General features: G+C 41.7%; 1 protein-coding gene across 3 annotated transcripts in view; it reads right to left on the bottom strand.

The window, feature by feature from the left end:
• The window catches only part of UNC80 (unc-80 homolog, NALCN channel complex subunit), a gene marked incomplete at both ends in the record, with an annotated part of 125,727 nt that overhangs the window by 79,638 nt on the left and 20,849 nt on the right, over positions 1-25,240 (bottom strand). Inside the window, 14 exons of one of the 3 annotated variants that reach the window (XM_079538944.1) lie at positions 596-768; positions 5,460-5,559; positions 6,856-6,962; positions 7,456-7,670; positions 8,986-9,087; positions 9,801-9,967; positions 10,771-10,919; positions 12,265-12,412; positions 14,344-14,490; positions 15,247-15,588; positions 16,215-16,483; positions 19,439-19,579; positions 20,392-20,614; positions 22,070-22,204. In XM_079538944.1, the coding sequence (XP_079395070.1) occupies positions 596-768; positions 5,460-5,559; positions 6,856-6,962; positions 7,456-7,670; positions 8,986-9,087; positions 9,801-9,967; positions 10,771-10,919; positions 12,265-12,412; positions 14,344-14,490; positions 15,247-15,588; positions 16,215-16,483; positions 19,439-19,579; positions 20,392-20,614; positions 22,070-22,204 (2,418 nt within the window). The remainder of the gene's footprint in view (positions 1-595; positions 769-5,459; positions 5,560-6,855; positions 6,963-7,455; positions 7,671-8,985; positions 9,088-9,800; positions 9,968-10,770; positions 10,920-12,264; positions 12,413-14,343; positions 14,491-15,246; positions 15,589-16,214; positions 16,484-19,438; positions 19,580-20,391; positions 20,615-22,069; positions 22,205-25,240) is intronic. The other 2 variants (XM_079538943.1, XM_079538945.1) reach the window with 2 other exon arrangements.

Raw genomic sequence — 25,240 nt, 5'->3', positions numbered from 1 at the left:
AAAGAGACTGTCAATATAAACAGCAACTGCAAAGAAAGGAAGGCAGGAGATAGAGACACTTAGTGTCAGGAGCAAGAGACTGAATCACGTCACTTCTGTGATTTAGATCTACAAATTAGCAGTATCTACATTTAAAAGCAAGCACGCTGGCATCTGAAGTTTTTCCCAGTGACTGGCTCTGCTGAGGGATTAACGTTACCTAATGCATTGATAGCTCGATCAGAACTCCTGAGTGGTATTGCTGTCCCCAGGTAGTTACCCAGTCTTCTGTCCTTATTCTGAAGCAAAGTATTGACACCAGGAACAGATGCAGAATGGCTGTGAACAAAACGTAAGTCTGACAATAAAAGCTTTGTGCTGGCAATAATCCAGTGGTGGGGAGCTACCTAATAAAAAAAAGATTTATTTTCCCTGCGCATTCATCCAGTCACGGGTGCTGAAACTTCAGCTATCAAAAGCACCACTGGTTGACACTGCTCTAATGCCTTACCTGCTTTCTGCACGGGCACGACCGACATGAGTGAATGCCAACACCCCACTGTGTATGCACATGCTCTCTCACTCAGCAGGTAAAACACACCAATGAATAACTTACAAGATCCAGGGCAGCTGCTAAGATGGAGGCATCGGGGATAGTGCCCGGTTCACAGCAGTTCAGGAGAAACTGAAAGCGCTTCATCCCTTGACGGATTGCTCCCAGGTTCACAACGTTCTTGGATTTTCCTCCTTCTTGGTTGGAGGTCAAGTGATCATCAAAGCTATGGCAACCTAAAGAGGTAAAGAGTACAGAGGGGATTGCAGGGAAAGGCAGGGAGAAGGAAACAGACTATAACAAAAAAAAAAAGTAGTGCAAAAATCCTGATGAGTACAGTTTCAGTCTAAACCCCTTCCTCACCTTGACGTGCTATCTTGAGGATAACATGGGCATTTTTAAAGCATTTGTGACTTCTGTGAAACAGGCATACAGCAAGCCAAATTCTGGTCTTGGTCACACTGATGTCTCCTTAAAACAATGCCACCCTACTCAGGGTGGAAAACCCGGACAGCACAGGTGAACAAGAACATGGTTCTTCTTCCCCACCTCTTTAACACAGACAATCACTCTTACTGCCTCTTCGATGCTCTCCTACCTCACTTACCTATTAGCTTTTAAATTTATACATAAATCTCATTCCTCACATATTAAGCAGTATTGTATCATGCAGCAGGACACAAAAATCAGCAGCAAACATTATAAAGATTCTATATGGGAATCACATACCGCCTAATTTTTAGGCATGCCTCTTCTGCAATGACCAGAACATCTAAAGTGAGATTAGATTCAGTTTCTAAGTGTCTTAAATCACACCAGCTTTTCTCCCTTGAAGTGCCTTGCATTCTTTGCAATGGAAGGTTCCCTTACAAAATTTTCTTTTGAAAATGGAGTTAGGAAGCTCGCTAGGGCTTCTTTCAAACATTATTTTAAACTACATACTGAGATCACATGATAAATCAACTAATCCCACTGCAAGTTGGAATGAATGCTTCTTAATGCACAAGATCATTATGTAGTCTCTACTCAGAGTTCAGACAGTCGTGGAAAGACACAGGAAATCAGGAAAGAAGTTTTGAGGCCAACATGGCTGGCCAAAATAAGAACAGTCAGCTTTTAGGGCTTTTTGTCTTCAGCCATAATACTCTCTCCGTTTACATGTGAAGGTACAAAAGGTTACAGAATACTGAAGGATAAAGCACTGAAGAACAAAACGCTGCGTGGAAAATTGAAGATTAGCTTCAAAAGTAGATTTGGAAGACTTGGCAAAATGGCCCTGCAGCACTTTGGGACTTCTTCTCCAGAAAACAGTGGCTGTAAACTCAAAATCTCTTTGAGACCTCAGTTCCCAACATTTCTTAGCATTTACACATTACAAATAGTCACAACAAAAAAATGGCAGTGTGGATCTTCATTTTTTCTTCCCTATGAAAAGAGCGGTACACTAAACGTCAAGAAATTTCTTTAAGATAGCTGTACCTTTTCTCTCCCCACTGAAGGTGCACATACTTCTACAGCAAATAAAACGTTCCTATGTTGGGAAATACTTCAAAATGTAACAAACACAAATGAAGTAGAAAGAACAGGCAGAACGCTTACGTAAATGAGTAGGCATAAATACTCTTTTCTTTCAACTCCTCCTGTTTCCTTACAGCCTGCAGTGCCCTGACCAAGCCTTCCTGCTACGGCTATTTTAATACTAACTCAGCTGAGGCACAAAGAATTTTCTCCATGTAGGGAGCTGTTAAGGGAGTGCCCGTATGAGATAAAGAACAGAAACATGAACTTCAGATACAGAAAAGTCTGCCCAAGTCTGCCCAGACTCTGTTGCTACACAGCCCTTTGCAGTCCTTTGCAGCCCCAGGCTTCAATTTTTTGAAGCTTTGCAACAGAATCCTTCAGAGGCAGCTGATGGGTGTCCTCTACATCAATCCTGGAATAGCCTTGCTAGCAGCAGGGTGTCTGTCTCTGGCTTACAAAGTGTTTGCGTGATTCAGCCTCACAGAAACTTCGTCCAGTGAACAGATACCTAATGTAGTGGGGACATGGGATGTCCAGGCACCCACTCGCTTGAATTACTTCCTCTGTGAATATGAGATCATCCCTTGGAGCCTTAGCATATGCTGCCATATGTTCTGTGGCATGAAAGCCCACATAGCCTCTCTATGGTCATCAAAACGTCTTCAATAAGAGCCTAAAGGATCACAAAGGCTCTCAATTTAAACATATTAGAACTCACTTCTGTATATATGCTGTGTTCTTAGTATAAGTAAAAAGAACATTAAAACAACACAGTTTTAATGCATGAATGTGCATACATTTGTGGGTATATATGTATACACATGCACACATACAAATAAACACACACACACATACGCATACATACATATCCAACGTAGACAAAAATTTCCAGTGGTCTAGATGATATTTCACAACTACAGTTCATAAAAGGTATGACAAATTATTCCATGCTTAATTACCTCATTTTCTATATATATGTATATATATATATTTATACACTTTTTTTTTTTTTTTTTTAAACTGTAATGTAGATTTCTTTTTTTATTTCATTTTGTCTGCTGTGTTAAAAAACCCAAAAACACAAGAGGAAAAGCATGAGCATTGTAATGGTACAGCATCATGAATGACAGGAATGAAAAGGTAGAATGATGTTCCAAAATAATGTCTCTGGGTGAGAACTTAAAGTACTTAATAGCACAGCCATCTACCTCAACAGACTTCTGTTCTCAGTATACACATAAACCTTGTACACTTTATATGGAAGATGCAGAAGCACTGCAAATTTGAAAGCCCTCTGTATGAACCTGTTCAACTGTCATAGGTCCTCCCATCCTGATAAGGCCTCATGAATTTCAATATGCACACACATATATGTACATGCAAGCACATACAGCTAAACTTATTTTTTGCTTGTGTGGCTTTCTTTGTATACCAGATATCCGTGTGGACACAGTGACAATAATTTCCTTAACTGCCACATTTTGCTGTACAGCTTTAAATGCCCTTCCTTTGCCTCAGTTAGTGATCAGACAACCCTCCTTACCAACATCATTAGACAATTTGCCTGTTTCTCACACTCACATATAACAGTCTCTGTTTTTAACCCATGGCATCACCTTTCATATCGCATTTCTAAGGCACTCACATATCAAAACCAAACACATCATGTATCTCCTCTAGCAGGTATATCCAAAGCCTCAAGTTCTTGTCATTAATTAGATCAATTCTGATGTTATGTACTGAAGACTCAAGTATGGACAACTGTTAAAAAGTTCACAAAGCCCATAACTAACAGGTCACCTGAGTTTTATACAGACATAAGATGTGCCACACATACAGAGCAAGACTATTGCTGCTCATAGGGCCGAAACTAAAACTGTGAGCCTAAATCAACACTATGGGCACCCTAGACAAAAGCAAACAGTGGCAAAATATCTGCAATTAGTAAGGTAAAAGGAAAACGTTTCCTGCAAGAAAATATGAAGCACATCACAACATGAGCTTCATGTTGTGCAACAATGTAGAAACAGCTGTAGCAGTCTAAAAATCTTACTGCCCCTCAGTTATTAGATTCCAGAGAGAGCTGGGACAAAAAACAGTTGAGGCATTTCACATTTACTTCAGTGCAAAGTAGCAGATGCAATTTCTTCTACTGCGGGGATTTTCACCTTCAGCTAAAACCAAACAAGCTGCTGGGCTGAGGCAAACTCCTAGAGGAGTAATATTTTGAACCTGGGAGAGCGCTGACTGTGTTTCTACCACGGCAGAATGATGATCAATGCACACTTGTGAGATCTACTCACCCTTTGCTACTATCATTTGTCTAAACAACGGCTTACATGCATTACACTGCATGTCTGGGACAGGTGATGGGAGAAAACAATGCAGTGCCAGACAGTCGTGTCAGAAAATGAAAACCGTAATGTCAGATAATGGATCATACTGTAATCAGTACAGAAATCATGGTGAAACAGGAAAGGTGCTCCTTTTTGTGTGTTTTTGGGAGTTGGGTTTTGTGGTGGTTTTTCGTTTGTTTGTTTTTGATTTGTTTTGAAATACAGTAGTAAAACTTCAAGATTGTTGTCTTCCTGAACAACAAAGATGAGCTCTGAGCTGAGGACACGAGCAGGTGAACGACTGCATGACATCTGAAAACAGAATATATCAGGACATTGTAGTATTCATAAAGGCACTTTTCAAACACTGCTGGTTTTGAAAATGCATTGCAATTAAGTATACTTTTGTGGAAAAGTAGTGTCATCATTATTTTGTGCACTATGAGAAAGGGACAGCATCCCTAACGAATGGTATGCAGACATTAGACATGCAAACACAGAAGAAAAGAGGTAATTTTAACAAGATTTGTGCAGGGTTTTCCATTTCATCAGCGCAGATCTTCGCTAAAACCGTCAAATGGTCACAAATTGGAGAGAAAAAAAAAAACAACAAAAAAACGGATGGAATACCCATTGTTATCTTAGGCAATGAAAGATTTACAAACCTAATTTCAAACTGAATCAGTGCTTTGAAGCAAGCAGTAATTTTTCAAGTGTGTTGTTCAAATTCAATTTGATATTAAAAGCCCAAATATTATATTTGCATAATTTATTTGGAGAGTCTGGAAAAAAAAAAAAATTGACTTTGCTAGAGGATTTTCTAACTCAAAACAAAAGAAAAAAGGAAGGGAAAGAAAACAGTTACAAAGACTAAAAAGTTGGAGAAGGCTAGAATGGATACAAAAACTATGGAGAAAGCAGAAAAAAGGGAAAGGGATGGAATACAGAAGGAGATTTAAAAAGAAAATAAAAAGAAAGAAAAAAAGGAGACGAGAACCCTGATTTCTAACCATCTTTTTCTTCTGTGTGATGAAGCTTGGATGGGTGTCTTCGGCAGGTGCGCCATTTACCAAGACGCTTGAAGAAATTCTCCTCTTCATCTCGCCCGTTGTCCAGGCCACCTCCTGGCCCCCCTCCTTCCGACAGCTTCACTGCACTGGTAAACTTCACCTGTGCAAAGACAAAGGGCAGGTTAGGTTGTGCCATGCTACTGCTCTTGACCGTGCTTGCTTAGACATAAAGCACCTAGGGAAGTGCTGCGGCACAGCGAATCACCATAGCAACCCAAGTGGGTCTGCAGAGACTTACATGTGCCCAAGTACTTAATCTTTTAATCTTCCTGCTTAAATGACCGGTCTTTCACAAAAGGCTTTAAAGGCACAAAGGAAGCATAGAGAAATGTGGCTAAAAATTAATTTACTTTATGGGTATTTACAGGATCTGCAATTCTTCCTCCATGAACAAGGACAAGCACAACAGAGATTTTACCTAGTCTTCTTCACGTTCCAGAAAGGAGACTACAGGCAGCTACTCACACATCACAGCCATCACTATCACGCCCCCTGTGCAGAGAATAAGGCTCCAGCATTCTCTCTGACAAGGTCCTAACACCTCACATCCTTTCCCTCCTTTACCAAGAAGCATTCTGCACTTTATTACTGTTTAAGTTATATCTCCCAAACACCCTTACAACAGCACAAACTGTTCTCAACAACATATTCTTCATTCTTCACCATATATTGACAGTGCTTCATTAAAGATTCTCCTCAGTGTTCTTCCAGTATTACGCAACACAGGACAGACTAGACAATACGTTACAATAGAAAGATACCGCCGGTGCCCAAGTATAGCTTATCTCCAGTCTACACCATCTCTATTTAAAGGTAAGAGGAAAAGCTGATGTTTTCTATAAGAAGGCTCTTATGAAGCTGGAGGAGACAACACATCAACATTTAGGGGCAGACAAGATGTGCAAATTCTGCAACACAGAATTGCAAATAGTGCAGCTCCACCAAGCTTTTTCACAGAGAGAAGCAAGTAATCAGCTGGTAGAAGATCAAATACATTCGCTATTAAGTAGGTTTTTCAACTATGCAAGGACTGAAAAACAGGAAAGAGTAAAGAGAGTAGGGAAAAAAAACCAAGACTCTCTTGCTTTCAGTGCTTTCAGGGATCAGCAAGTGCTGTGACACCCGCTGCCAGGACAAATAGTTTTCTTCTGGTCCTTACTCTGGCACAAATATCTATGAATTACTTTAAGAAGTGGACTGACATTTAGAAGTTAGACTGCCTTACTTGGCAAAAGTCAAGTACCAAATTGCCATGTGATCTACTCTCTAGATTTCTGTTACTAGTCGGTCATGTTGGGCTGCAAAGCCAATGCTGATTACAGCGTTTCCTTGGACAGGTAAAACAAGTCAGATCCTGTCCTTGTAAGCTCTCTCAAATGGAGTCCAAAGCACTTACCTTGGAACTCTGTCTGATGAACGACAGACGGTCAACAGAGCTGATATCTAGGAGATCTTCCACCCCATCAGCCAGGCCAGAGAGGGAGGAACGCTTCAGCCAGTTCCCTGTTGCAGATTAAGCTATTCAGAACAGTTCTGAAAATGCTTCCAGGTAGAATATTTCTCTGAAATGACTGTGCCAGGGTATGGTAAAACAGGAGGCAAGGAGAAAGCAACCATGTCATGTTATGTGCATTAACTACCATGTAAGGCCAGGTCTTGAGACTTGTAAGTGATGCATGCTTTATCTATCTAAACGCTATTTGGATATTTCTCTTTTACTGAGAGGAAGAATGCTTGAGAGATTAAGGTGTTAGCCTGCTACTTTGGAGATCTTTTTTGTCCCAGATATTATCAGCTTTGGTAAATTGCTTACTTTTCCCTTTGCCTTAGTCTTCCACCTATGAAATGGAGAAAGCAGCATTTCTCAGCTTCGCTAGGAAGACTATCAAGTATACTTGGACAATAAGAAACTGTGATAAAATATGTTTTACAAGACATGTATCTATCTGCATTTCTCTGCACATGCAATATGTATATAGAATAGGAATAGACATACATTTACCTATGGGGAGTTTGAGTTTCTTTCGAAGGGAGATTCGCCGAGAACGGGAACGGGAGCGTCTGTCTGTGGTGGTCCCAGAGTGAGCAGTGGTACATTCAGATGTGTCCTGCTCAGACTGGCTACTGGTATCGCTTGCTGCACTCTGTGATTTGAACATCTTTCGCCAGAAATCCTTGCGTCCCAGAACGGCGCCTTGGTTTTGCTCATCACTGGAAAAAAAAAAAAAAAAAAAAAAAAAAAAAAAGGAAAAAAGAGAAATGAACTTGAACGAAGTCTGGATGTTCAGGGCTACGAGGCCTCCTCCAGCAGCCCCTCACTTCCTATTCTTTGGGGTTGCTATATTCTGAATTCCAAACATACTCTTCTCAGTGGGACAAAATCAAATTTAACATGTTCAATATTGTTCAAGGTACTAAATAAGTGTCTTATCCACTCTGAAGAGTTTGCCCACAGAATGGGTTCCTCCAATTTTTTGTTTGCGCAAGTGAAAAGTACATCATCTTCCTTAGGTCAAAATGACTTGTATTGGTAGGACTACATTTGTGCTTTCTACAAGCACGTGTGCACTGAAACAGCTTTAGGACATCATGATAGCTATTTGTGAACCTGCTGGAGTCTCAATTCTTGTTAACTTACTGCAGTATGGAATGGGAGCAACGTATTTTGCTCCCATATGACTCTTCCAATCTCTTACGGCTGTGGCAGTGCCCAGAGTAGAACAGCTTGCTTCAATTCTGCACAGCAATCAAAGGCATTCTGTTATCCTTGCTGTCTCGGCAAAGCAGAGACTTTGCAGGCTTAGTTAACACAGAAGAAATGTAATACACAGCTCTGGCACTTGCGCATCTCAAAGCACTTTAGCACGGCAGACGGGTATTCAGGGCACAGAGAAGTTCAATGACTGGTCTAAAGTAACTCAGGACTCCGACAGCCATTCACCAAACTTTCTGAAATTCTTAACAATATTGATTAAATGTACACTTCAGTATTACATTTCAGAGTTCTCTGGACAACAGAAGCTTCAAGTATATAATGCCTAACAGCAGGCTGGTTCACTCATTAAGAAAACTGGTAACACGGCTCTACTGTTAAAGGAAATGCAACGTTACAGGAGACTGCAGGGCCAAGATGAGTTCTTGGGGGTAGTAAAGGAGTAATGACTTTTAGCAACAACTTAGAATTAAAAAAAATAAATGGAGCCATCCCAAAGAAGTGCAAAGAAAGCATCAAGAATAGCTGTGATGACAGTCCTGAAGACTTACCGCCATTTTCAAGGCTATGATACTAAGTGATATCGATGAGTTACCATGGTGTCTTTAAACAATCTCTGGCGTTCGCCCAGGAAAATCAAGCTGATTTCAGTTGGCAGCACTGAAAATAGGCATTACCTCGATGCAACCAGCAGCTCCTCAGACCTGCAACACATTTGTTGCGCCATCCAGGTGCATCTTTGATGTCCTCCCAATTTTACTAACCCCAGACAGAAGCTGCCAGCAGTAACATAATGAAATAATATTCACTTACTGTTCTGGAGTTTGCATTGGGCGGCTTGAGATGTAACTGCGACATTCATCGGGTGCAGCTGATGCCTGACCTTTGTCAATGATGACACTTCCCATCTCAGATCTAAACAGACAACATAAAGCATCAGATACCATGAATGGATGGCTCATCTCGTGCTCATCACATCACCACACGACAAGGAAATCAGTGCTGCTGAACAGCCAAACAGCTTTTGAGATGCACTCTCAATTTACTAACTTATTGCCTCTCTCTCTATGTCACTTTTGGAAAAGGCAATAGCTCTGAGAATAGCCAAGGTTTTTAGCAGCTTTTTTTTAGCAGCTTTTCAACTTTCTTAATTCTTCGCCCCAGCAAACCTCAAGGCATGTTTCTTTTTGATAAAGATGCATGTCAGGATTATACTTGTTCTGGGACTTGTTTTGCATACCGTGGATTATCTGTCAGATAAACAACACTGATCTCACACAAGAAGTGATGTGCATTAAAAACTACATCCATACAGCACTGTGGGACTTGCGCTGTGCTCTTTCCCTTCTTTTTTTTATCCTTTCCTCTTCCAGTGTTTCCATTGTTCTGTTTTCTTTAGATTCTAGCAGGAAAGGGTTAACATCTTCTGCTACAAATCTGTGATAGTTTCTGTTCATTAAATTTTAAAGGAGGCTGCCACAACAGTGCAATTCTGTACTCCAGAAACTAATACAGACTGTGAAGACATAATGCACAAGCCCTTTGGCTTTCTACATTTGCGTTCAGTGCATATAGTCATACAGCCATTTTCAGATCAGTCATTCACCTTTTTAATCCCAGACACCAACCTTTTGCCGCCAGAGGATTTCAGCTCTTGCTCTGTTTCCTCTGTTTTTTTTCCTGGTATTAACTTTTCAGCACTGTCTAGAAGGGCACTGAGCGCCACTCTCCGAAAGACGTTCCCGTGAGCCTCCTTGATAAACTGAACAAGCTGACGAATATCACAGTACAAGCCCTGGGTAACAAGACATCATGAAAAGAAAAATCAGTCTGCAGGTTGTGAAGAAGCAGTGATAATCAACAGTTTCTAAGGTCCTTCAGGAGGCCATTACTTCCTCTGATTGTTGTCTGATCTACTCTTAATGTACAAGGTTTGTGTTTTCCAGCTGAGATCAAAAGCTGGAAGAGCTGCCACTTGGAGCATTTGGAAGAAACAAAGCAAGGATCATTATTGTTATAAAAGATGCTCTGCAGTGGCCTAAAGTGAATGTAGAGGTATCAGAGGCTAGATGAGGAAGCTGCAAAGATGACTTAAAGCCTGTTCTATCCCATTTATCTAGCCCATAATCTAAAAAGGCATGAAAAAGCCAAAACGATGGGCTGGAGAGGAAAGCATAAAAACCTGGCAAGCTTTATTTCAAAACCAGTGGGTGTCTTGGGATTTTTCCTAATTATTTTAGAGCTCTACATCATGGCAAGAGAGAGGAATGACTCATTCTCCAACCTACTCCTACACTTATGGCTCTTTTTAGTTTTGAACATTCATACATAGCTGTGACGTGACAAGTCTCCTGTACCTCTGAGGGTAAGAGGATGGAGGACAAGGCTTATAAGACCTGGTTTTCAATTTGTGAACTTGTTCTGATCTTGCATTATTCTGAAAATTCCCAGCTAGGAAGTGCATAGCCAGCCTTCAACCAGAAAATAAGTGCTATGTTCTTGGTATTTGACTAAACTGAATTCATCTATTCTGTTAAGCCTCACTGGTCACACTCAAGTGAAAAAGCACCTTTGCAAAATGTGAAATCAAGTACTTACAAGGTTTTCTGGACTGTGCAGCTCATGTGTAGTGGAAGCACAGCGAGTGATCAGTGACTTGAACATGGCACTCACAATAATACCTTCTACACTCTGTGCTGTAGACTTGTTGTCCACTGTGGTGAAGTTATTCCCAAATCCAGCTTTGTCTGTGAAATTGAGGTACAAACAAACAGCCTTGTTTAGAATGCTTTTAAAAAGATGGCTTTAACGTGTATGTTACGGTGTTCAGATACATAGGACAAAGGCTAGTCCTCACCTAAAATCTTATGCTCAGTTCTGGCAATCCCACTTCACAAAAAAATTTGGCAGAGGAGGAGGAAACCAATGAAAAGGATGTCATTTTTCCAGAAATAGTTGTAGTATGAAGAAAGATCAAACAGATTAGGGTGAGCCTGGCTTCTGTTCATCCACATTCCCCACTTAGAAATGTATAAAATAAGACATAAAATTTGAATGATACTTCTAGCTTTTCTATTTATTATTTTAAAGAATAGGAGATGTCTGATTAAACTGGAAAGTGACAATGCCCACGAGAAGACAGTCTTCTGAACTAGAAAAAGGCTGCTCTTGCAAGGTGCAAAAGACGACCAAGCTGTCAAAGACTCAAAAAAGCATTACACATTTAGAAGACAAGAAATATCCCAGCTTTATTAGGTGAGAGGAAAGATTTTTCAAAAGCTGCATGAGCTGCCATTCTTCAAAGCCTGGTAATAATTGGTGAATGCTGAGGAAACTTCCTGTGAGCATCTTTTTCATACAAGTCTGCTACTCTTCTTTTTATGCAGTCTCTGAAATGCCTGAGATCAGAGAGAATCTAATAGAGCAGAGACTGCCTAAATACTGGGGAACAGCTATTTCTATTCTGTAAACAATGGCTGTTAATTGTTGTCACATGCAGTGACCAAGCAGAAAATGTCCAGTCATTCTATTAGAATCTGGAATAATTTTCCTAAAAAAGAAGAAAAATATACATAAACACACACTTATATTGTAGGTATGCACATCTCCGTGCTTATATTCTTGTTTATTCAGCCTGTTCCTGCTATTTCCTGCCTCACCTGAGGCACTACAGAGAGTTTTAATGCTCAATTATATCTCCATTCAGAAGAAACCCTGGATTAAACAGGCCATTTCAGCTAGCGCCTGCTCATGCCATGAAGCAGAAAACCTCCAGCCTGAGGCATAATTGAATGAAAATATTTCCTTTGAAAGCCATGAACAACAGGTAGGATGAATCAAAGGAGAAGCTTTCAATTTCAGGTGCTCTGGGTGCTACATGATCACTACATGTGATCAGTAGGTGGTAAAACTGGATGAGTTTGAACTCTGCTGACCTGTGCTTGCTAAGAGTATAATCTGTATGTTTTAAGGATAAAAATTCACTTCTTAAAAAAAATCATTTACTTTAAGGCAAAAAAAAGGCATGGTTTCTTTCTGATGGTAAAGTTTAGGAACGTTCAATTAAGAACTTCTGATGCCAGCCATACTTACTGTCTGTGACTGGCTCCATGCAGAATCCCAGTAAAGCGTGAAGGAAATCCACCACATTATTAAGAGAATCTCTGTTCACATAATCCCTCATGGTCTGGCGGAACTGCATCCTATCCAGTTTGTACAGCTTTGTGAGGCAGTTCTGAGCCTGAAACGACATCCGTCAGATCAAATCGCATCAAATTACGTGTTTGAGTTTTGCTGATAGCAGCTGGGTATTTTGAGGTCCTCTTTTGCTCTTAGTCAGTGCTCTGCCTTCCTATCTAAAGTAATCTTCCCCAGGAGCCAGAATGTTCAGATTCTATAACAGAACACAGGTTCACCCCTGAAGCAAACAAATTCAGCACTTCATGGGTGCCACTGTTTGGAGGTGGTGCTGAAGTCATTCTCAGCCACATTTGAAGGCCTTACTCCCACCTCTTCCCCCAAAGGTAAAATCTCATTAAGCATGAACGAAATAGGAATATACCACCTCTGTCAAGGTTTATTGCCTTGAAAAAATTTCTTAGATTCAAGCATCTGATTTTGACCTGATGGCTCAGATCCAAGCCAGCCCATCTGCACCGGTGGTCAATATGTATCATTAGCTTCTTATTTAAAAGCTATTAGCATTCAATTTCCCATCAGAAAAGTACCCATCCTACTGGGACTCCAAGCAGGCTGGTATCAGCGAGTCTGAAACATCAGCTTTTACAGGGAGCATCAACTCTCTTGCTACCTACAAAAGGGTGCTTAGCTTTCCAGTAACTCAAACGTGAATTGTGCATGCAGCCAACACAAATGGTGCATGCAAAGCAGTCTGACTAGACAAACGCACAGAGAGCTGCAGACTTGGACATGTAGATACCTCTTCCCACAAAGACCTAGTTTAACGAGCCTGATAGGAACTTGGGCTCCAAGAGACCTATTCATTTATGTGTAATGTCATGCCCTGGATTAACTATTTTACTGGCTCAGCTCCAATGCAGTGTCAAAGCCTAACTGTCATTTTTGCTGAATATAGTATATTTTCAACCAGTGCTCTGTACAGAACCTTCTTACCATTACCACTGGGATTTTCTTACCCCGTAGTCCTACTGTGCCTGCAACTAACATTAATGCTGCTGTCTCCTCAGCACCCAGGGGTCCAGCTAACTAACAGAATAATGGTGACTGATACAGAGGCAGTTAATCCACCTTCAAACCATCTAGCTCAGATTCTAGCATCAAGTTATAGCTCTCTTGGCATGGCTGAGCTAACCAAAGCCACGCAGAAACACCTGGCTCCCATGCCCACTGTGGATGGGGGTTGAGTAAATTCTCATTACAGTCATCAGAAATGCTATCTGCTGCAAGCACAGAAGGCAAAGAGCAAGTCCGTGCTTCCTCTTCCGTGCTTCGAAGGAGAGAACCTTTGGAAGGCTTGACAGGGCATTGGACTGATCCCGGAGTCAAATTCTGGTTGAAGTCAAACATCTGGGTTACATCCTGGGCACTTCCCAGTGCTCCAGCTTGAGCATACTCTGAAGTAAAAGGAATCAATGGTAACCAGCTGCCTCGCCCTTCAAAAGGGCATGGATCTTCTACTTTCTTGTGGTACAAGAACATGCCTGCAAGCATGGTGCGCTTCAACTATCAGGAGCTGATGAAGCAGCCCAGCAGCGACCAGTCGTGATTATCATTAGGAAAGGTGGACATAGCTACTTAGATTTCAGGATTTAGATATGCAACCCAAAATAGCTTCACCTCTTGTAAACAACATGCTCTGTTGGAGTCTCATCAGTGTAAAAAATTGACTTACAGCAGCACACACAGGGCTTTGCTCCAGTGTATTTGTAACTTTTCACACAACCTTTGCATTGGGTGCTGAAATGTACCCTGGGCCTCAGAGAAATTCTTATAGCAAGTCCCAGGGTATGGAAGGTAACATGAAAGTTGAAAATCTGCTACAGCTGGGCTGCAACACAGCCTGTGTGCTCAGACAAAGAGAAACACATTTGTACTCAATACAGAAAAAGCTACAGAGGGGGCAGACAGAAATCTCAGCAGCCGATGTCAAAAGTACAAGGGGAACATTTTAATGAGCTTTAGTTTTCTTACATTCTCCCGGAATACCTGGTGTCTCAGGCGATCTCCAGAGAGCCCTCGGTGTCCTTCCCCACAACCATAGGCACAGCCCAAGGACTTCACAATTTTGATAAGCATTGTGAGTGCCAGCCTATGGGTGCTGATAGACGGACCTTCATCCTGAGTCACAGAGAGAAAGCCGGAGTGAAACCATAGTAAAACCACCGGCATTTTGTTAGTGTTTTACTTTTCAACTAACTGTAGCCCATTTCTCCCCTCAGACACTCTGTTACAAAGTTATAACTCTTAAAAGGTGTATTGCAATTACTTCTCAAGTCAGAGCACCAGCCTCCTCTCTTCAAACTCCCCTTCAAATGTTGTAAATGCAAAGCCCACTAACAGGATTCTGGAGTATCATTCAGCATTTACTTCAAAAAACAGAAAACAGAGAGCTGGCTCACTCGGACAGAAAAGCAACCATATACTTTAAATATCTTTGTAGTATTATTATTATAGTACCATGAGTTGCGACTTTGGAGGTAAGCAACAGTCTTTCTCAGTCAATACTCACAGCAATATTGAAAATTTATGATTTCTGGTTATCAAAGAAAACAAGCTGTGTTCAAACACTGAATTTTGGTTTTCCTTATAAGCTGCATGTGATAAACCTTCAAAGAAATAATGATCGCTTTGCATTTTGATAGGATATTAAAAATGTCCCAGTAAGACTCACAAACTGCTTTTGGAGAAGTTGCAGTGCTTGAATTACCAATCATGTTTCTTCAGCACAACTTTAGCGAGCACCAGAACAAAACAAATTAATTTGTGCAAAGAAAAAGGAAGGCAAACAGAAGGGGAATTACATACATATTCATGCTTTGTCTTAACAGATACTACAGTTCATTACAGAGTGGCACAATGGGAAGCAAAACAAACCTTTTCTTGGGTTTTGTCGTTCTTCTCATACGGCCCTCCTCCTCCACCACCTCCATCGCTTCCTCCTCCACCACCTCCTTCTTCTCCTCCATCTCCAGCTCCACTGACTGGAGGAGGCCCAAATCCACAAGTCGAACCTCCGGCAGCTTTGAGTTGGAAGGATCCTTCATTTGGTCTCTTCTCAGGGGCTTCATTTTCTTTGTTCTCACTCTTCCTCCGGACCTTCTCTACACTCGGCACCACTCCAAGCTGAAGCAAGCACTCCACAATGTTCAGTGCCACATCACAAATCCTGGAGCTGATGTCATGGTTCAGGACCAAGTAAACAGCCTTCAGGACTACCTGGTAGAATCAAACATCATATTTAAAATTAGAATAATTTTCTCTCCCAGTACTATCCAATGCCTGGAAACTCTAGTCACAGACCAAAGACTCGTTATAGCAAGCACAGTACAAACTTAGAATGAATAACACAACCCTCAATCCCAAAAGCCTACAAACTAGGTGTAAAAGAAGAAACCATACATTGGGCACAGTCAGGCAGAAAAGGAAACCATGAGATGACATCTGTGAGCCTGAGAACATTGCCTCAGTGCACCAGGTGCTGTCAAGTCAGTAAGAGGAACGAAGTAAGGGTGAGTTTTAAGGTGCTGTCAAGGTGCTGTTCAGTTTTATGCTGTATTACAGGGAATTCAGTGCATGCTCCGGGAACACAGCAATTAAATAATATCACTTCAGATTCGATGTGTGCATTACACATGCACATGCACTCCTTGCAAGGAGTAATAGGAGTTGCAGTATCTCAAAGGAGACTTACGATATGCACAAATGTATCTGACTGACCTTTATGTACTGCTGAGAGAAGTCATATAAAGAGGTGGAGGAAAAGCCCATCACAACCCTGATCTCAATGGTACCACTATATTGACAGAAGAGGGACCTGGCTTTCCTCATTCCTTGCCAATTACCGAGAGATCCAGCATGCCGTTCTTGTGGACAAAGTTGTTGGTTCCATCAATGTGATCCGTATCCTCCAAGCAACTGTAATTGATGCATGAGTCTGTCAGGCTCCGTGGGAGGTTGGCACATGCAAGAGGTTCATGGGGCATCTCAGGGATGGGCACCTGATTGCAAAGCTTCCTCATGTGCTCACTGAAGAAATCGGCATAGCCCACGTTGAACGAAGCCAGAGTAGTGTTGAAGGTAGCCACAGTGATGGTAGAGATCTGGGACCGAACTGCAGGGAGGAAAACGGCTACCTGTGAATTCCCATCTCCAGAGTTAGAAAAAGGCAAACAGAGGCTGCGCTTGTTTACAAGAAAGGTGCAGCTCTTAATGCAACTCACAATGCTGAAAGAACAAGACAGGTCCCTAATTCCTATAACGGGTGCAAGGGTGAAAGCATAAGTTAATTCCTTCTTTATGCTACCGCTAATTAGAACCCAAGATTGCTCTAGCAGTATAGTTCCATGGCAGTATAAGTTGATCCGAGTCTACCGATCATTAACTGGGGAGTCCAGACAAATTAAACTTAATCCAAAATGAGGATTAAATTTTGGTTAGCTTTGCTCCTGGTACTGATCCAGTGCCTGGTCTCAGAAGCAGGAACACCACAGCAAGGGAAAGAATAAGCACTCAGCAGCTGAATGGAGTGAAGGCAGGTTAGCAACAGCAATTTAAAATAGCTTTCTTAGTCAGACTGGCTTGAAAGATTTCATCACAGCTGTTCAAAAAGCAAAAAAGAACCTAGCACTACCTGAAATAGAACATCACCAACACATAAAACTGACTGATGAGAAAGGTAATGTGGCATTTAAGTTCACAGTACCCAGAAAAAGGACATCGTGACATAGCTAAGTCTAATTTTAAACTGGCTAACTCGGTATTGATGGCATTTTGGCAATTTTCATTAAATACTCATGCTGAACTCTAGCACACACTATGAGTAATTTCCTATGCTTACTGCTTTGTAAACAGGCCCCTACACTCAACAGTGTCCCACATGGCTGATTGGACCATCTTCTTCAGGAGATTATGGTAACAGCACAAAGGAATAACAACAAACTTCTGCTTAAGGCTACTTAAAGCATTCTAATTAATAAAATAACAAATCTAGTAATCTTCAAGAATTGACTCAGCGATGGACTGGGTACATTTTGAAAATCACAACTTGTCAGAGTGGTGACTACATGTCTGTGCAGCCCTGCCAGCACCAAACAAGAAGTTTCTATTAAGAGAACCATTCTAAAGCCAATGGCAGTGCTTCAATCCAGGCTACAAAGTGGTTAATGATCAGTACAGGAAGTAAGTGCTGTACCTAATGTAACAGGATTACTTGACGCCAAGTGTGATTTTACAGTAGCCACAGACATCTGCATGTTGAAGGCAACAAGGAATGTATGAAATTAGGAAACTTCATTCCTGAGTTACCAAGCTTGATGACTACCCAAGGGTAATTATTTTCTGTTTCACTGAGGTTTTGCTTCATTTAACAAAAAAAACCATATCCAAAATCTACATAAAATATCTTTTTTCTGTGCTGAACCTTTATCTCATTATCACTGACAGAGCTGACTGCTGGATGGGACTCAGAGGCAGACAAGGAGAACTAAGGACTCTTCATTTATACCCATGGATGCCTGCAGCAAGCGTGCCCATGACTCCTCTTCAGCATCTACACAGGACATAACTAATTCTTCACCTCTGATTTTTAGTGTGTCAGCCAGAAGAATTATTTATTAGCAAATTTCTCCTGGCCAGGGAAATTAGACAACAGATGGGAAATTAGGAATGACCAGAATGCTTGGATATAGTTGGCCACAAAAGAAATAACAGTTAATACGTGTACTTAATATTCAACTACACAATCTCTTGTTCAAAGTTGGAAACTTCCACTGAAAATAGTGCAATTTGTCCTGTTAAACAGTTGCAGCACTTTTGTACCCTAGATACAGACAGTATAACAGCATTATATACGGCAACTTTTTAGAAAATATTTGGCTAGAAAGCTGGTGTGGTGTGTGGGATTGCTCTCCCGCAGAACAAATACGAATCATGAACACAAACTGCACAAAACTGATCCAGGAGCAGAACTCTGCCCAGACTCACAGAGCAGGGATAAAAGAGATGTGTCCATACTAAATTAGAGCTGATGCAAATCCATCCTCTTTCAGACTGTTCAGAATTGCTGTACTAAAACAGCATGGATCTTTGAGAGCTCCCAGGGCTGCAGCACATAAAAATGTGAGTATCCTTCTTGGTATGCTGCCTGACAGCTTATGCAGACAGACTGTGCCCTGCTCCATGGGGTGTGTGATATCCTCTTCCTTTGTGAAGGTGTAAGGTTTGCCACAGCTGAGGCCTGATCTGCATGGCCAGGTTTTGCTAGTGGCGCTACAAAGGACGGAGAAAGATTCGCTGCGCTCAGGCAGCAGGAGTAGTGCCAGCAAAGCCTTCTGGCGCAGATAGCTCTGCTGACAGAAAAGAACTTTCCTCTGCACAGCTAATGTTGTTTAACAAAGGTGGAGTTGTCCTGCCAACAGAAAGACTCTTCTTTACGGAGCAGACTTCATCTCACCAGGGGTTCTCTCATAGTGGCCATACTTGGCATTGCTATTCCTGCAGAGGGCTCCAAGACAGATGGGCCCAGGGTGACTGAGCAAATTTCAAAGCTTGGCTTCTGTTTTGAATTAGGAGAAACTAAGAGAAAAGTACATTTTTCAGCACAACTGAGGACTGAGATGAGGCACTAAATATCACAAAGTTCCTGTGAAACCAGCAAAGCAATACTCAGTTTCTGCCCAAATTTCTGCACCGTGTACTCTTAAGACAAAACCAAAAAACCAAACACCACCACACCGGAACACAACCTCTCTCTTCTCCATGCTAACGGCTGCCTATATATCTATATATATGCATGTATATATACGTGCGTGTGTATATATATATATATATATATATACACACACACACATATATATACAGACACACACACACACACACATATATATATATATATATATAGTAAAGTGCACAAGATAATCACAAAAGACTTGGAAAATATTTATACAGAGAGCAAAAACCAGAATAAAACAATTAGTCATATATATATACATGGAAACAGTAACACTTCCTCAGCTTACTGGAGTTTATATTTCAGTGAAATTCTTCTTTCTTCATGTGCTAAATTTACCTTCTTTGACTGTGTTCTCTCCATGGCTGTTTGAGTGGTCTGGCAGATCAGAGACAAGAGTGTGGTGAGAGTGCGAGTGCCGAGCGCTCAGGCTTTCCATCTCCGTTGCTGTGTCAGAGCTCCCCCGTCTGGTGAACTTTCCTAGGGTGAAGACAAGAATTCGATACTAGGTTTACTCATCGGAGAGGTTCCTGGAGGTTCTAAGAGACAGTAGCTGAAGACTGAAATGGAAAGGTTGAAGACAGAAGCCATGACCTTCCACGACGCTGTGAAGTGCAGCAAAACAAATTAAAACGGAATACCTTGTGGGAGTTCACTGATGTAAAGATTGGCTAAATAATGTTGACTACCATCTTCAGGAAAGGATATGAAGATGAAAATATATGACAGTGAAAGTTTGTGAAAAAGAAACCATGGCTGGAGTCTGTTCAGTGAACTTGGAAGCTTGAAGGAACCAATATTCGAACACCACATCTTTGTAATACCAAGACAGGGTAAGCTTAACTATCTGAAGCAATTCTCTATTTAACATCCAACACTGACTTGAGGAAAACCGTTAATATTCTTTTCTATGCTTCTAATGACCACACTGCTGCTTCTCCAGATATTTCTCCGCAGAAGAAAAGGATGTAAACATTCCTTGAATCTAATTTAAGCTGCAGTTGATAATGCAGCCTCACGTGTATTCGAGTGGCACAGCCACGACTATGGGTTGTTACAGTAGCTATTACGACGGCATATGACTGTTTTCAGGGAAAAAGTGAAGTGTAAGTCATCCGAGGTCTGCTGCCAGCACGGCTGCCACTTCTGCAAACAGATGTTTAGTACTGAAAACAGAACAAAGGACGTAAGATTGCAATAGGACAGACAAAGAAACAAAAAGCCTCTGCTGTTCTCTAAATGTTCAGGACAGGAATGCTACAGAACGTGGGGCAGAGATAACAATGCCTCACCCAATATGGCGGTTTGCCATCCTCCTCTCTCAATGCCACGTCGGTCCTCTCCAATGCCAGAAAAACTGCCAAATGAAAAAGTGCTCCGAGTGGGTGAAACATCCAAATGGTCCTCATGGAGAAGAAAGGGCATCCCCATTCTCCGCTGACGCTTCTTCCCAGTATGGTGGAAAGGAATCGACCCTTTGCGTTCACGCTCTCTGTCCTCTTTGCGGCTTTTAAACTGCGGGAGGAAGAAGAGCAAAGATGAGAGCAGGTAAAGGCATTGAGGCATTTAACTACTAGTAGGGGGGAAAAATTAAATCAGGTATGTGGACCAACTGCAACCTCATGCGCTGAGCGTCTTGTCTTGGTCATCCTGAAAGAAATTATCTGCACTCAAGGACCATACGAACGTTTTAAGGAACTCAGTTTTACCACAAGCTGGGATTGGATGCCCTTGAATAACTGTCCAACGTGCTCAGATATGAGAAGTAAATTTGCAGAATCCACAAAACTCTGCTAAGCATCTTGGATGGATGCAAACTCAGAGCTTCATTACATTAAAAAAGTCAGAAAAACTTGATTGAATTAGCTGGAATTACAGTGAGCACCAGTACTTATGTGGTTATCCTCCCCACATACAGTTTTAGCAGAACAGATATCAGAATAACAATTTCATAGAATCACAGAATGGCCTGGGTTGAAAAGGCCCACAATGATCATCTAGTTTCAACCTCCCTGCTATGTGCAGGATCACCAACCACCAGACCATGCTGCCAAGAGCCACATCCAGCCTGAGATTTTGTGATGTGATTCGAATTTTGCACCATACCTAAACAATAACACATAACATTAGTCCCGATAAAAAGGATGACAACCTTTGATAAGGTTTGACTTACCTTTGGTAAGTCAAAGGTTTTAAGGTTTTTAAGGTTTGACAACCTTTGATTAAGGTTTTGTCTCGAAAGGCAAATGGGATCCTGGGCTCCATCAGGAGAGGGGTGGTCAGCAGGGACAGGGAAGTGGTTGTCCCTCTCTACTCGGCTCTTGTGAGGCCCCATCTGGAGTACTGTGTCCAGGTGTGGAGCCCTCAGTACAGGAAGGACATGGAGATTTTGGAAAGGGTCCAGAGGAGGGCGACTAAGATGATCAGGGGGCTGGAGCACCTCCCCTATGAGGACAGGCTGAGGGAGTTGGGCTTGTTCAGCCTGGAGAAGAGAAGGCTGCGGGGCGACCTCATTGCAGCCTATCAATACCTGAAGGGAACCTACACCCAGGAGGGGAGTAAACTCTTCATAAGGGCTGACAATAGCAGGACTAGGGGAAATGGATCCAAGTTGAAGGAGGGAAGATTTAGGTTGGATGTTAGGGGGAAGTTCTTTACGAGGAGAGTGGTTAGGCCCTGGAACGGGCTGCCCAGGGAGGTTGTGGATGCCCCGTCCCTGGACGTGTTCAAGGCCAGGTTGGACGGGGTCCTGGGCAACCTGATCTAAATGTGTATGTTTGGTGGCCCTGCTAGGCAGGGGGGTTGGAACTACATGATCCTTGAGGTCCCTTCCAACCCGGGTGATTCTGTGATTCTGTGATTCTGTGATACAGCATGAGTGCACAGTCCAAGCAAACCTTCAGCTGCTACTCACCAGGTCATGCAGATGCTGAATCCTAGGTAAATTAAGGAAAATTTTCTTCCACTCACCTTTTTGAAGATGTTCATTCCCAGATCTGTGGAGAGATCTGGAACTGCTGGCCTACGCAAATTGGTCAGTGAAACCTTGGAAAACGCTTCTGTGCTTAGCGATTTTTCTTCCTCGTTACATTTCATTGTAAGATCCTGCAGATCCCAGAAGAAGACAGTAAGCACAAGCAGAAATAGAGGATAAGCAGCTGAATAAAGTAAGTGCTTCCAAGAGCTTTCATTGGAGGAGCACTGTAGAGGAAAAAGACTGTCTCTTCATCACAGAAAGCATTATTCGCACATTTAAAGAAAAACAAGCAAAACTGTGTAGAGACTCCTACAATTATTGATCTTGAGTAACATATTTGTCATCGGGGGGGGAAAAAAAGAAGAGATGAGCGAGGCATTGTGCTGCCAAAGACACACTCGGGCATTGCTGTCAGCATGGTGTAGTGGCACAGAAGACCCATGGTCAACTAAGCTTGATTCTGATTCAAGGCATGACCCTGAGTGCCAGATGATCTTCCCGTGGCCTCGGTTTACATTTATATGCAATCACAGAGACCACTCTTTGTGCAATGTTTTAACACCCAAGAGAATCTGCCCTTACCAATGTATGCCTGTAACAAAGTATTTTGGAATTAAGCTGCAATAAGCAGCATGGTCATCTCAAGAGATTTTATTTGTAAAAATATTTTAATTATACAATTTCGTAAGTACAAGTCAGTCTCTTTATGAAAGTTGCAAGCCTTTTTTTGATGCCACAGTGGGCTGTTTTGGCAGAGGGAAAGATGGGATTGGAGCAACACTCATCTTTAATTTTATCTATCAAATAAAGAAACCTAAGATGTCAACAGCAGTAAGAATCCTGCACTTGTAATAACAAGGCCTCCAAGATCCTTCCACAGCATGCTTCTCATATTTGTGAAAGCCCCTATAACTTCTTGCATCAAATGTCCCAAGACAAAGAAAACTTTGAGACTAATTTACCAATAGTTCAGTAGAGGGCGCTCTGCTCCCCTTCCGCACCGAGCAAAAACATTCCAGCTGCCTACCGCAAAGAAAGGCTTTGGTACAAAAGGTGGCATACGCTCAGCTCCTGACCATCTGTTCTCATTAAAGATATGCTGCCACTTTTCATGAGATGTTTGTGCAGCTGACCTGACCAAATCCCCTCCGGATCATTTTCTTCTGCCTAAATATCACACTGTTTCCAATGGATATGGTCTTCTGCCTTGCTTCCTCATTAAGAAGGTTGTGCTGAACTTGGTTGTGTTAAAATACCTTTTCCCTTCCAATCCTGACAGCTGTAGGCCATCAGTAGATAAGGAGACTCCAACAGTATAGAAGATACAACTCCTGGCTAGTCAGATCCCAGCTCTGCAGATAAGTGAGCAGTTTTATGCGTACAAAGTTCCTGCAAAAGCCAGAGACACTCTGCAGCTGAAAGCTTAACGACCAGCCACAGAGTTTGCAGTACTGGGATACTGGAGATCAGACTTCTCATGCTAATCAAAGACTACCCTTAAACCCTTACTATTTAAATGGAGGGGACACACAACAGAAAGAATTCTGCTTCACAACTGTTTACAGTCACATTCAGTCAAGGTATGCTTTTAAACCATTTGGAAATATACTAGAGATTGGGGATTCATATGCAAAAACCATCAGACAGCAAATTCAACCCCAGAAGCCTCTCAACAGTGAAGCCAGCAATTACTTCATATGGCTTGGTTCTTAGCTTTTACGGCTCTCTAGCTTCATCTGTCTGGAAAACACACATTGAGCCAATTTAATTCAGTCTCACAACCTTTTGTAGATTAATTACTAAATCAGTGTTCTATTAGGTGGCCTATGTTCATCAAAATTACAGAGTAAGGATAAGGACCTACCGTGATACAAGCCATACAAATGCAAAAAGACACAGTGCTAGCTGTGGTTAGGATGGGTGTCAAGTGAGAAACACTAGAAAAGCAAAGTGTAGATCTATCTTTAATCTACAGTGCGGTACGTGACTTTCTAAAGAATCAAAATAGTACTCCCTTTGAAGACTGACCTACGCAGTAGATTATGTTGGTTTTATGATATGCATAAGATGGACAGAAAAGCTAAGCAGGTTTGGAGCTCCTACTCCAGATCTTCTTCTGATTCCTATTGCCTTTGTTCTGCACGGCTGTGGAGCCAGCAGCTCACTAGTACTTCTTCCACCTCTCCAGGTATTGCACTTTAGACTCCTGCTTTTATATTAGTATTGCTGTGAGTCACTACAGCTGCATTGGCCTAGTGTTTAATTTAAGCTTTGGCTCTTTGCCCCTGCAATGTTAGCACAAGACTAGAGGTTTGTGAGCCTCTGAAGGTCTCATTTCCTAGACCCGTCCTTACACTAAATTCACTGCATATAAGTACAAAATAGGCTTCCCTTATCATGTGTTGCTAGGTCTAAAATACTTTTGGATTCAAGTCAGTTTCTAGAGGAAGCTAGTATTAATTTTATTCACTGCAGCCGGTTAGCCAGTACCCCTTTGCTATGAAATAAGGAGTGCTGGCATGCTGCACTGAATCTTTTTCCACTTTACTCTTCATTTTAATAGGCAATACATGAAGGATGTTTCTTGTGTTTTCTCAACTTACGATACCAACTTCTTCAGCCCAAGATAATATTTATAATGTGATTTCAGGCACACAGAATCCAACAAGAAGCTTGAGAGTTTTGCTGAGACCTGGGGAGATGCACGAAGTTACCCTGATAAACTGCTGAACAACAAAAAGGACATGGATTTATCAGAAAGATCTGCTGGCCCCTGAGCTGATTTACACATAGCTAACTTTTTATCTTCAAACAGTTTAACCAGCCAACCACTGTGAATCTAACCCACTGAAATACAAGAGTGCCAGTATTTCTGAGAGCATATTCACCAACCTGATGATATCTAGCTAAGAATTTACATCTAGATTAAAAAAAAAAAAAGACAAGTTTTAAGCTTATCCCCTGTTCTTGACTGATGAGCTGGTAATGTCTCAATGTACAATCTTGTCTGTTGATAAAAAGAAATGACAAGTCTCTGTCCTTTGGAGGTGGCTCTCTCTCTTTTGACTAGCAGATGATTTGGGTGATGAGACAATCTAGGATCCTCAGCTAAGTGCTTACAGTCAGCTGGGATAAACCGTAGGGCCTGGGTACCTCTGTGTTGC

Source organism: Tetrao urogallus (assembly GCF_951394365.1).
Source record: "Tetrao urogallus genome assembly, chromosome: 8".
In the NCBI taxonomy this organism is placed as follows: Eukaryota; Metazoa; Chordata; class Aves; order Galliformes; family Phasianidae; genus Tetrao; species Tetrao urogallus.
Note: the sequence above shows the minus strand (reverse complement) of the source record. Positions and strands in the feature narration are given on the sequence as shown.